The 14,436-nt window shown below is 33.5% G+C and overlaps 1 protein-coding gene across 3 annotated transcripts in view; it reads right to left on the bottom strand.

Moving 5' to 3' along the window:
* Nucleotides 1-13,755, bottom strand: part of SI (sucrase-isomaltase) — a 136,350-nt gene extending 122,595 nt beyond the window's left edge. For 2 of the 3 annotated variants that reach the window (XM_066347495.1, XM_066347498.1), the window contains exons 1-2: nucleotides 13,680-13,755; nucleotides 6,881-6,998 (exon numbers count right to left, since the gene is read on the bottom strand). In XM_066347495.1, the coding sequence (XP_066203592.1) occupies nucleotides 6,881-6,998 (118 nt within the window). In that variant the 5' untranslated portion in view covers nucleotides 13,680-13,755. Of the gene's footprint in view, nucleotides 1-6,880; nucleotides 6,999-9,858; nucleotides 9,943-13,679 lie in introns of those variants that run through there. The other variant, XM_066347497.1, reaches the window with a different exon arrangement.
* Nucleotides 13,756-14,436: the final 681 nt, after the last annotated feature.

Below are 14,436 nucleotides of genomic sequence, written 5' to 3'. Positions count from 1 at the left end.
TTTAAAAAACCCAACTTTTTTATTTTTTTTATTTTTTTAACTTTTTATTCTTTATTAAATCTCATTAATACTATCAAAAAAACCACCCTCAGATGCCATTAAGGAAGAGAAAATCAAATATCATGGATAAAAAAGAAAGAGAGGTAACACAGATAGATAAGGAAAAATCTATGAAGAAAAAATTTAATATATTGAAAACCTTCGGGCTAAATGACAGAGAATTCAAGATAGAAATCCTAAAATTACTCAGAGATATACAAGAAAATACAGAAAGGCAATTTAGGGAGCTCAGAAAACAACTCAATGAACACAAAGAATATATGTCCAAGGAAATTGAAACTATAAAAACAAATCAAACAAAGATGAAAAACTCAAATCACGAGCTGAAAAATGAGGTAACAAGCTTGGCTAATAGAACAGGCCAGATAAAAGAGAGGATTAGTAAAATAGAAGACAAGGAACTTGAGGCACAACAGAGAGAAGAAGAAAGAGACTCAAAAATTTTAAAAAAATGAGATACCCCTACAAGAATTATCTGACTCAAACAGAAAAAATAACATAAGAATAATAGGTATATCAGAGGGAGAAGAGAGAGAAAATGGAATGGAGAACATTCTCAAACAAATAATAGATGAGAATTTCCCAAGCCTGTGGAAAGAACTAAAACCTCAAATTCATGAAGCAAATAGAACTCCGAGTTTTCATAACCCCAAAAAACCTACTCCAAGGCACATCATAATAAAATTGGCACAAACCAATGGCAAAGAAAAAATTCTCAAGGCAGCCAGGGAAAAGAAGAATACGACATATAAAGGAAGGCCCATTAGATTATCATCAGATTTCTCAGCAGAAACTCTACAAGCTAGAAGAGAGTGGACCCCAATATTTAAAGTCCTGAAAGAGAGGAACTTTCGGCCATGAATACTATAACCATCAGAGCTATCCTTCAAATATGAAGGAGAAATAAAAACATTCTCAGATACAGAAAAGATGAGGGAATTTATCATCAGAAAACCCCCACTCCAGGAATTACTAAAGGGGGTTCTCCAATCAGATACAAAGAACAACAACAAAAAAAAAAACAAAGCCACAAGTAAAAGCTCCAAGAAGAACACAATAAAACCAAATTTAAACGGTGACAACAACAAAAAGAAAGGGGGGAGAAGATGGAAATTAACAGTAGCAAAGGACGATGGAGTGCAAAAGTACTCACAAAATAGTGCGCTACAATGAACAGGGTAGGAATCCTTTTCATTACTTAAAGGTAACCACCATTGAAAAAACCACCACAGAAGCACAGGAGATAAAAAAGATAGCAACAGAGGAAAGATGTATGGAATACAACCAAATAAAAACAAAAGATAGAAAAAAAAAAGAGAAGGAACAAACAAGACACAAAACTAACAGAAAACAAGATATAAAATGGCAATAGGGAACTCACAAGTGTCAATAATTACACTAAATGTAAATGGATTAAACTCACCAATAAAAAGACACAGAGTAGCAGAATGGATTAAAAAAGAAAATCCAACTGTACGCTGCCTACAGGAAACTCATCTAAGTAACAAGGATAAAAACAAATTCAAAGTGAAAGGCTGGAAAGCAATACTCCAAGCAAATAACATCCAAAAAAAAGCAGACGTAGCAATACTCATATCTGATAATGCTGACTATAAGACAACAAAAGTACTCAGAGACAGAAATGGCCATTTCATAATGGCTAAGGGGACACTGAATCAAGAAGACATAACAATTCTTAATATATATGCACCAAACCAAGGAGCACAAAAATATATAAGACAGCTACTTTTTTACCTTAAAACAAAAACTGACAAAAATACAATCATACTTGGAGACCTCAATACACCGCTGAAGGCTCTAGATCGGTCATCTAAACAGAGAATCAACAAAGATATAGTGGCCTTAAACAAAACACTAAAGCACTTGGATATGATAGACATCTACAGGACATTTCATCCCAAAGTGACTGAGTATACATTTTCCTCCAGTGTACATGGATCATTCTCAAGAATTGACCAAATGTTGGGCCACAAAAACATCAGCAAATTCAGAAAAATCGAACTTGTACCAAGCATATTTTGTGATCATAAAGCCTTGAAGCTAGAATTCAACTGCAAAAAAGAGGAAAAAAATCCCACAAAAATGTGGAAACTAAACAACATACTTTTAAAAAATGAATGGGTCAAAGAAGAAATAAATGCAGAGATCAAAAGATATATACAGACTAATGAAAATGACAATAAGACATATCAGAATCTATGGGATGCAGCAAAAGCAGTGATAAGAGGGAAGTTCATATCACTTCAGGCATATATGAACAAACAAGAGAGAGCCCAAGTGAACCACTTAACTTCCCACCTTAAGGAACTAGAAAAAGAAGAACAAAGACAACCCAAAACCAGCCGAAGAAAGGAGATAATAAAAATCAGAGCAGAAATAAATGAAATAGAGAACAGTAAAACTATAGAAAAAATTAATAGAACAAAGAGGTGGTTCTTTGAAAAGATCAACAAAATTGACAAACCCATGGCAAGACTTACCAAGGAAAAAAGAGAAAGAACTCATATGAACAAAATCCAAAATGAAAGAGGAGAAATCACCACGGACACCGTAGATATACAAAGAATTATTGTAGAATACTATGAAAAATTTTATGCCACTAAATTCAACAATCTAGAAGAAATGGATAAATTCCTAGAACAATACAACCTTCCTAGACTGAGTCAAGAAGAAGGAGAAAGCCTAAACAAACCTATTCATAGCGAAGAAATAGAAAAAACCATTAAAAACCTCCCCAAAAATAAAAGTCCAGGACCTGACGGCTATACCAGCGAATTTTATCAAACATTCATAAAAGACTTGGTTCCTATTCTACTCAAAGTCTTCCAAAAAATTGAAGAAGAAGCAATACTTCCAAACACATTTTATGAGGCCAACATAACCCTCATACCAAAATCAGGCAAGAATGGCACAAAAAAAGAAAACTACAGAACAATATCTCTAATGAATACAGATCCTAAAATACTAAACAAAATACTAGCAAATCAAATACAACAACATATTAAAAAATAATACATCATGATCAAGTGGGATTCATCCCAGAATCTCAAGGATGGTTCAACATACGTAAAATGGTTAACGTAATACACCGTATCAACAAAACAAAGAACAAAAACCACATGATCTTATCAATAGACGCAGAAAAGGCTTTCGATAAAATACAACACAATTTTATGTTTAAGACTCTCAACAAAATGGGTATAGAAGAAAAATATCTCCACATGATAAAGGCCATATATGATAAACCGTCAGCTAACAGTATATTAAATGGCACAAAACTGAAGGCTTTCCCCCTTAAATCAGGAACAAGACAAGGTTGTCCACTCTCTCCACTCTTATTTAATTTAGTACTAGAGGTTCTAGCCAGAGCAATCAGACAAGACAAAGAAATAAAAGCATCCATATTGGAAAAGAAGAAGTAAAGGTATCACTTTTTGCAGATGATATGGTCCTATACATCGAAAACCCCAAAGAATCCACAAAAAGACTACTAGAAAAAATAAGCCAATACAGTAAGGTCACAGGATACAAAATTAACATATAGAAGTCAATAGCCTTTCTATATGCCAACAATGAAATATTTGAGAATGAACTCAAAAGAACAATCCCCTTCACGATTGCAACAACAACAAAAAAATACTTAGGAATAAACATAACAAAAAATGTTAAGGACTTATATAATGAAAACTATAAACGATTCTTAAAAGAAATCGAAAAAGATATAATGAGATGGAAGAATATTTCTTGTTCTTGGTTAGGAAGAATAAATATAATCAAGATGGCCATATGACCCAAAGCAATATACAAATTTAATGCAATTTCCATCAAAATTCCAATGACATTTTTTAAAGAAGCTGAACAAAAAATCATCAGATTTATATGGAACTATAAAAAACCCCGAATAGCCAAAGCAATCCTAAAGAAAAAGAATGAAGCTGGGGGCATTATAATACCTGACTTCAAACTATATTATAGGGCCACGACAATCAAAACAGCATAGTATTGGCAGAAAAATAGACACTCAGACCAATGGAACAGAATAGAAAGTCTAGAAATAAAACCACATATATATAGTCAAATAATTTTTGATAAAGGGGCCAAGAACACACAATGGAGAAAAGAAAGCCCCTTCAATAAATGGTGCTGGGAAAACTGGAAAGCCACATGCAAAAGAATGAACCTGGACTACAGTTTGTTGCTCTGTACTAAAATTAACTCAAAATGGATCAAAGATCTAAACATAAGACCTGAAACAGTAAAGTACATGGAAGAAGACATAGGTACTAAACTCATGGACCTGGGTTTTAAAGAGCATTTTATGAATTTGACTCACAGGCAAGAGAAGTGAAGGCAAAAATTAATGAATGGGACTACATCAGACTAAGAAGTTTTTGCACAGCAAGAGAAACTGATAACAAAATAAACAGAAAGCCAACTAAATGGGAAATGATATTTTCAAACAACAGCTCAGATAAGGGCCTAATATCCAAAATATACAAAGAACTCATAAAACTCAACAACAAACAAACAATCCAATAAAAAAGTGGGAAGAGGACATGAACAGACACTTCTCCCAGGAAGAAATACAAATGGCCAACAGATATATGAAAAGATGCTCATCTTCTTTAGTTATTAGAGAAATGCAAATCAAAACTGCAATGAGATACCACCTCACACCTGTTAGATTAGCTATTATTAACAAGACAGGTAATAGCAAATGTTGGAGAGGCTGTGGAGAAAAAGGAACCCTCATACACTGTTGGTGGGAATGTAAAGTAGTACAACCATTATGGAAGAAGGTATGGTGGTTCCTCAAAATACTGAAAATAGAACTACCTTATGACCCAGCAATCCCTCTACTGGGTATATACCCCCAAAATTCAGAAACATTGATACGTAAAGACACATGCAGCCCCATGTTCATTGCAGCATTGTTCACAGTGACCAGGACTTGGAAACAACCAAAAAGCCCATCAATAGATGACTGGATAAAGAAGATGTGGCACATATACACTATGGAATACTACTCAGCCATAAGAAATGATGACATTGGATCATTACAGCAAAATGGTGGGATCTTGATAACATTATACGAAGTGAAATAAGTAAATCAGAAAAAACAGGAACTGCATTATTCCATACGTAGGTGGGACATAAATGTGAAACTAAGAGATATTGATAAGAGTGTGGTGGTTACGGGGGGGAGGGGGGAAAGGGAAAGGGAAAGGGGGATGGGGAGGGGCACAAAGAAATGTAGATAGAAGATGACAGAGGACAATCTGACTTTGGGTGATGGGTATGCAACATAACTGAACGACAAGATAACCTGGACTGGACTTGTTATCTTTGAATATATATGTATCCTGATTTATTGATGTCGCCCCATTAAAAAAATAAAATTATTATAAAAAAATAAAAATAAAAATTGACTATGTGGATTTCTGTTTGGCTGGTTTTTCAGAAAAACAAAATGTATTCACAGAGGGTCTTGAAATAGATTCAATGGGAAACAAAATGTACATTCTCACCACGTTTACAATTTGGATTGTATAGATGAAAGAATGAAACAACATGGATGGGAAAAGAATGTATAGAAGGAGACAAAAATTAAAAAAGAAAAGGGAAAATAGAAGAATAAAGATACATTGAAGTAAATAGAAAAAAAGGAGGAAATTTCAAAAAGAATAAACTCCAACTCTGTTTAAAAATAGGAACTTTCTAGCCATCAGCTATGGGTAAGATAAAATTGATTGCTTCACAACTGACCAGGTGATGGTGCAGTGGATACACCATCAACCTGGGATGCTGAGGACCCAGATTTAAACCTTGAGCCTGCTTACTTGAGTGCGGGATCACTGGCTATAAAGCATGGGATTATGCACATGACCCCATTGTTGCTGACTTGAGCCCAACGTCAATGGTTTGAGCATGGAGTCATTGGTTTGGCTGGAGCCCACTGGACAAAGCATATGTGAGAAACAATCATTGAACAATTAAGAGTGCCATAACTATAAATTGATGCTTCTCATATCTCTCTCTTCCTGTCTGTCTCTGTCTATGTCTCACTCTCTCACTAAAACAAAACAAAACAAAACAAAACAAAACCTCAGATTGCTTCACAATGTAGTAAATTTTTGGTTTACTGAAAGAAGGTAAAACAAAATAGCAGCAGTAGAAAATGATAACTATGGTTATCTTGAAGATAATTTGTTAACATCCTTTCTAGTTTTAATTTGGTCAAGATAGAATGTTGAAAAGAGAAAGTAGGTTAGGTGGACTAGAGAGTACTATGCAACTCTTAGATAATTTACAAAGAAGATATACACTTCAAGCTTTGCTTCCCCTTTCCTCCTTTTTTTATACAACCACTCTCATCCCATTCTCTCCAAAATGGAACTTAAGACAAAGAGGTTGTTCCCCAAAATATTCCACCTCTATTCCTTTGAAGTGTCTGAAAGCCAGAGTATAAACCCAGGTCTTCCCACTGTTTGGAAGAGCCTCACTGTTATGTCACCTCCCATTAACACCTTGTTTCCTTTGTCTCATTGCTATTTCTAAAGCAACTCAATGTGGGGAAAGCCATTAATGTGAAGGCACAAAAATTCCTTACTTAAAGTGGATTTTCATTAGAATAACTGGAATATAATGGATAAAAATGTTATAGTAAATAAGCAACTTACACAAGTTCTTTTTTTTTACAATGTTTATCTCACATGAATTACTTTTCCAAATCCATGACTATTAGGCAGTAAACTTTATCTTAACTTTGTATTGCGCAAATGTTTTTAACAACACTTACCTTCAACAGCAGATGTGTTGGTTGCTAAAACAGCAACTACAGCAATAGCTATTATTGTAACTATAACAAAGAGCACAATCAGAGAGATTTCTAATCCACTAAACTTTTTCCTTGCCATCTAAAAAAAGGGAGAGATAACATGTTTAAAATGTAAAATATATAACTACAAAAAAACAACCATTGTTATCTTAAAATTATATAAACTTTTTTGAGCTAAGCACAACACATGCAGAACTGGAAACAGCTCCATAAATTTATAATCTAAAATAATATACATCGGAAAATATGTAAATGAGACATTCAGCTTGAAGTAAAAAGAGTGAATTCAAAATGAGCATTATAGTAATACACTAAAATGAAAACAAAAGGAAAAAAATCTCCAAGTAAGTATATCTTGCTTTCTCATTTTAAAGCATTTTTCAAGTAAAAAAATCCTCACATTTGCACTATGTTTTTTAATTCTCACAAAGGTACAGTCTATGAAGGAAACAGTGTTAGTCACCTTTTTCTTAAGAACTTCAAAGTAAAAATTCTAGTTTTTCCTGCTATAGCTATTGTCTTTCAAATTCAGTTTTCTCTTAAACATATCAAAGAATGATCATAAGTATAAATATATGAGAAAAATATATAAAACATAAATAAAAGTATAAATATAAAATATATATAAATAAGAAATAGAAAAATATACATATTTTATATATGCAGTATATATTTGAGGGTTGCTGTTTTTACAAAAAGATTCAAACTATATGACCTTCAAGTTATTTTCTCAAATAGCAAATAAAATATATTATATAAAATATATATTTACTTTAAGATATCATTATGCATTTGAGTTAGTATGCAGAGAGTACTCTTCTCTAGTAATTATTGTTTTCTTTCTTTATTTTATTTCTCTGAAGTGAGAAGTAGAGAGGCAGGCAGAAAGACAGACTCCCACATGTGCCTGACCGTGATCCACCTGGCATGCCCACCAGGGGGGCAATGCTCTGCCTATGTGGGGCGTTGCTCTGTTGCAACCAGAGCCATTCTAGTGCCTGAAGTGGAGGTCATGGAACCATCCTCAGCGCCCGGGCCAACTTTGCTCCAATGGAGCCTTGGCTGTGGGAAGGAAAGAGAGAGATAGAGAGAAAAAAGGAGAAGGGTGGAGAAGCAGATGGGTGTTTCTCCTGTGTACCTGACCAGGAATCGAACCCAGGACTTCCACCCACCAGGCTGATGTTCTACCATACATCCAACCAGCCAGGGCCCTTTCTTTTTTTTTTTTTTATTTATTCATCTTAGAAAGGAGAAAGAGAGTGAGAGAGAGAGAGAGAGAGAGAGAAATGGGGGAAGAGCAGGAAGCTTCAACTCCCTTATGTGCCTTAGACCAGGCAAGTGCAGGGTATTGAACTGGCGACCTCAGCATCCAGGTCGATGCTTTATCCACTGTGCCACCAAAAGTCAGGCAGAGAGAAGGGGGAGGAGCTGGAAGCATCAACTCCCATATGTGCTTTGACCAGGCAAGCCCAGGGTTTTGAACTGGCGACCTCAGCATTTCCAGGTCGATGCTTTATCCACTGCACCACCACATTTTTTCTTTTCTTTTCTTTTTTTGAGAGAGGAAAGGAGAGACAGAGAGAGAGATATGTTTTTCTATGTACTCTGACCTGGGAACTTTGTGTGTCAGGACAATGCTCTAATAACCAATTGAGCTATCTAGCCAGGCCTCTAGTAATTATCTTAAAGCTTATTTGTTTAATTTAGTTTGACCATACATCTCTCATCTTTTCTAGTCTCAAGTTTTTAAGGCTTTTCTGTGTTCTATAATCTTAATATAAATCTTAATTCAATGGCATATACTCAGATGATAATTTATAATATCCATGGAAAACACTTTAATAAATTACTGGTTTTAATATCAGATATTTCTTGGAAGAACTCTCACATTAGTCCTTCTTCCTGTACAAACTATGTTAATTCATATACCAAATTGTCTCAACCTAAAAACTTCTTTTCCCTCTTCCATATCATTCTAGCACATTCAATCATTCCACAAGTCTTATTGATTCTATAACCAAATTAATTTCAGAATTACACCCTCATCCTACCAGCACAAGTGCAACATCATTTTTAGATACCATGTCTTCTTAGTTCATGCTATTTAATCTTTCATCAGTTTTTCCATATCGGCTCTTTGAGGTTAGTTCCAATTTCTGCCCAGTTCAAATGTGATTTTCTTTGTGAGTCTTTTTCTATTCTTGTAGGCAGAGTGAATGTATATCTTTTCCAATTTACCATATCACATAGAAACTCTATTTTAATTATTTATGCATATGTAAATTTCCTCTATTGGCTGTTGCATTTTTTTTATGTGGGAGGACCGAAGATAGTGAGGAAGACTCCCGCATGCACCAGAACTGGGATTCACCTGGCAACCCCATCTGGAGCCAAAGCTCAAGTACTGAGCTATTTTTAGCTGATGTACTCCAACAGAGCTATCCTCAGTGCCCAGGGCCATGGTCAAGCAAATGGAGCCACTGACTGTGGGAGGGAAAGAGGGAGAGAAAGGGAAGAAGAAGGACAGGAGAAGTAAATGGTCATTTCTCCTGTGTGACTTGACTGGTAATCGAACCCAGGGTTTCTATATGCTAGGTCAACAGTCTAGCCACTGAATCACTGGCCAGAGCCAGACTGTTATATTTAGAAAGCAAGAATCATGAAAGCAGATCAAAGCCTGACACTAAGTACAATCTCCATTTTTAAAATATACTTATTAATGAATACTTAATGATTAACATATTGTAATTAAGAGTTATGTAAGCTGCCTATTGCATTGGTAACATTCAGACAACCTAAATGTAACCTAAACTTATAAGGTGATATATAAAGCTGTTTAGAAAATGAAGCTTAGTTACTCAATGTTATATAAGAGATGACAGTTGCATTTAATATTAAACTTTAATTAAATTTAAGACTCACTCAAAGTAATATCTTACTTTGGTATCAAGAAGCCTATAAAAATGACTGTTTTTGTTGTTGTTGTTAAGAGAAGTCTAAAAAGTACATATTGTCATGAAACAATGCTCTTGTATCTAGAAAATTAGAACAAAATTAATGTATTAAAATTAAAATACTCATGTGACTAGTCATAAATAATCAGTTCATATGTTCTAGATTGGTGTTTCCCAATGTGGGGCCCACGCCCCACAGGGGGGCAATTCAATAGTTAAGGGGGGCAATTTGAAAATGGACTCGACACAACTTTAACTCTTTTGCCCCGGGCCATTTAAATGCAATGCTAGATATCAGTGCCAAATTTAACAAAAAATGCAATTCTTAAATAATTGCGGTAAATAATTATTAAATATAATTTCATTTGACGAGACCAAAATATCAACTGGATGATTGGCGTCGTCAAGTAAACTTCGTCCTGGGTTCACCATGGAGTGTGCCATCTGCAGCGGGGAACTCCGGACGTTTTAAAAACTCAACGCAGTTATTCTCACCTAATTGGCCCATCGCAACTTCTGTAGTGTTTCACATCATTCAGTTGGTGTTAATTTGAAATAAGTGTCAGTCAAAACTGTTGTAAAAGCTCGTTGGTTTAATAAATATACATATATATATTGTATAAATATAATTGGTAAGTATTTGATTTTATTTTTATCAATATTAAACTCTTTATTAAGTACTTCTTGCATTGGGGCTAGAAAGCACTAATATTTTATAAATATTATTGGGGCTATAATAGTGCATGCATGACAATTTTAATTTTAGAAGCATAACTTTCCAGAAAATTTTGTCAAGTGGAAAAAATATAGATACCTTTTGATTTGCAGTGGTAGTGTAGTAAATGTGTTATATACATTTAAATAAATATGAATTTTTAGTATATGTTTACTCTATGTCACATTGAATATATTTTAACACATATTTTAATATTAGTTTTTAATTGATCTTATTTTTATTTCTTATAACAAATAGTAAAATGAGTGGTGCAAGCAAGAAAAAAACTCATCAATATTTGGAGGAATATTTAAAATTTGGGTTCATACCCGCTGTTCACGATAAGCGGATTCCTTTTTGTCTTTTATGCCAGCAATGCTTGACCAACGAATCAATGAAACGAGGTCGTCTTGAGGCGCATTTGAAGGCAAAACATAGTGCTCATATTAATTCAGATTTGAGTTACTTTAAAACTTTAAAGAAAAATTTTGAAAAAAGAACAACATTAAAGTCTCTATTTACTGCTCATACTTCAACTAATAATCGTGTTCTTGAGGCTAGTTATCAAATTTCTTTATTCATCGCTAAAACTGGAGAAAATCACACTATAGGAGAGAATTTAATAAAACCGTCAATATTAGCATTTCTTAAAATGGTTCTTGAAAAAGATGACAAAGATGTAAAAGCTATGCCACTTAGTGACAATACTGTTAGCAGAAGAATAGACGAAATGAGTGAGGATATTGAAAAACAACTTATTGAAAAGCTGAAAACAAGAAAATTCTCCTTGCAAATGGATGAATCAACTTTGAGAGACAGTGAGGCAGTATTGATAACTTACGTAAGATATATTGATAAAGGACATTTTGCTGAAGAAATGTTGTTCTGTAAAAGATTAGAAAGCACCACTACCTCCAAAGATATATATATAATAAGCTAAAAAACTACTTAGATGTCAATGATATACCAATGAAAAATATAACATCTTGTGCTGCAGATGGTGCTCCCAATATGATGGGCAAGAAAAATGGCTGCTTAAAATTGATGAAAGATGCGAATCCAGAAATGATTCTTGTGCATTGTGTTATTCATAGGGAAAACTTGGTAGCTAAAAACATCTCGCCTGTTCTGGCCTGACCTGTGGTGGTGCAGTGGATAAAGCATCGACCTGGAAATGCTGAGGTCGCCGGTTCGAAACCCTGGGCTTGCCTGGTCAAGGCACATATGGGAGTTGATGCTTCCAGCTCCTCCCTCTTCTCTCTCTCTGTCTCTCCTCTCTGTCTCTCTCTCTGTCTCTCCCTCTCCTCTCTAAAGAAATGAATAAATAAATAAATAAATAAAAACATCTCGCCTGTTCTGAATGAAGTATTACATACAGTAATAAAGTGTGTTAATGCTATTAAAGCTAGTGCCAAATGTGAGCGTCTTTTCAAGCTATTTTGTGAAGAACAAAATGAAGACCATCTGAGACTTTTACTTCATACTGAAGTAAGATGGCTATCTAAAGGAAACTGTTTGAAAAGATTTATGGAACTGTTTGATACTCTTAGTGATTTTTTAAGTGACAAACCTGAAATGAAGTATCTGTTAACAATAGATGGTAAAGCATTTGTGAGTTATTTAGCCGATATCTTTGAAAAACTAAATATATTAGACAAGCAACTTCAAGGAACAAATAAAACTCTTGTCGATGCAAAAGCAAAGCTATTTGGTTTCATTACCAATATTGAGTTATGTCAGAAACCATATTAACAACAAAAACTTTAAACAGTTTCATTGGCTCCAAAAATGTGAAGTAACTGATACCGCTTTACTTGTTATTGTCAATCATTTGAATATTCTTTCGGCTGATTTAAAAGAAAGATTTTCTGATTTAAAACAAATTGATTTCCCAACATGGATGATGCAGCCAATGTTAGTGGATTTGTCTGATATATCAAATATGCAGTATCAAGAACTCGCAGAATTGCAAAATGATGAGTCAGTTAAAGCTTTATTTAATATCAAAGGAGCGATGGCATGGCTTTGTGAGGAAACAGAAATCAAATACCCAAATTCAACCAAATGTGCAAGAAAACTATTGCTACTGTTTCCATCTTCATTTTTAGCTGAATGTGGATTTAGTGCTGGTAAATGATTTACTGGTAAAAAAAAAGAAAGCGGCTGGATATAACACAACATGGAGACTTGAGACTAAAGCTAACCAAATTGGAACCTAATATAAAATCTCTGTGCAGCAAGCATCAAGCGCAAGGATCACACTAAATTAAAATAATGAATTAATATAGAAAAATCTGTATTAAAATTATTTGGAATTTAAATTTCTGTTTTTCATTATATGTTTTGAAATTTTACTCACTGTGCTTTGTTAACAATTTCATAGTGATTTCTTCCTAGAACCTATCATTTATGTTTATTAAGTGAACAAATCAATTTTTAATGTTAAAAATTATGTATGTTACATAGAGGAGGACATAAAAATTTTAGAAAGGTTAAGGTGGGGCATGGCACAAAAAAGGTTGGGAAACACTGTTCTAGATTGTGATTACAGTGACAATATTTTAAATCCAGTAATTTTGAGCAACATATTTTTAGGGAAATTATATAATGATGTTCTTTGTATATTATTTTCAAAATCAGCAATACATTATTAAATAGTAGTTTGATGAATGATCTTTAAAATATCTGCTAAGAAAGATTAAATGTTTTATGAATGTAGCACTCTACTCTGCCTATATATATTTTCTTAGATGAAATATATTTAATCATACCTAATTAGAGTATGTTTCTATATTACAAAATATTTTGATCTTTATGCTTTTTTATATAAAGTAATTTAACTAAACCTGTTATGATGCCAATTAAGTCTTAAAAAAGCTAGAATGAAAAGCTGGACAAAGAAAATATTCTTGGATCTTAAAAAAATGGAAATGTTTTCTTCTCTTTGAACAGAAGGAGTTATTTAAATTTTGTTATTTTGATACTCTAAACAAGTGTAGACAGACAGAAATAGTACTAACATAAATTTAAGGGAATATGTTAATTACTTGGAAACATGAAAGTAACAAAGATATATTATCCATAAACTTACCTTATTTCATAGCCTGTTCTGCTTGCTGTTTTGTACCAGAGCTGGGTAAGGCTAACAAAGTAATGATCAAAGAAAGTTGTCCAGGTATATATTGACCCACTCATAAAGTTTTATTGTACTCTCAACTAGCTTATCAGTCTTAATAAACATGTTCAACATGCTATTGTAAAAAGCTTTCACCCTGAAAATAGTTTAGGTAAATATTGCTCTCTGGCAATCTAAGTTAATTAATAATTGTATTCTCACACAGTGTTTAATATCTGTATGCTATGATTTAGTATAAGAACATAAGAGTATGTACTTTTATTGTTCTTTTCCCTTTTGAAACTTTAATTTCGTTCATTATTTAGATTTTTAAAAATAACTGTTTTATCTCATTGTGTGACATTTAAATTCTCACTGGAAAGTAGCAACATGTCTGTTAGCTGTAATTTGGAAAAGATGTACAGAAACTAATACTTAAAAGATAATCAATCATAAAGAATAATGATTAACTAAAAGCTATCTTCTGAATCTCATCATTAATCTTATAGTTGAAGAACTAGAGTTTCAGGTTTCTTTGGATATTTTCCCAGAAGTGGAATTGCTGGGTCGTAAGTAGTTTCATTTTTGAATTTTTGAGATAATTCCATATTGTTTTCCCCTAAATTCATTACAATATTATTTACAATAGCCAAGTAATGAAACAGACCAACTTCCTATTAGAAGATGAGTGGAATTAAAAGCTGTGATACATTTACACCATGAAATACTACTG

This window comes from Saccopteryx leptura, chromosome 8 (assembly GCF_036850995.1).
Source record: "Saccopteryx leptura isolate mSacLep1 chromosome 8, mSacLep1_pri_phased_curated, whole genome shotgun sequence".
NCBI classification, from domain to species: domain Eukaryota; kingdom Metazoa; phylum Chordata; class Mammalia; order Chiroptera; family Emballonuridae; genus Saccopteryx; species Saccopteryx leptura.
This window is presented reverse-complemented; position numbering and strand designations above follow the sequence as displayed.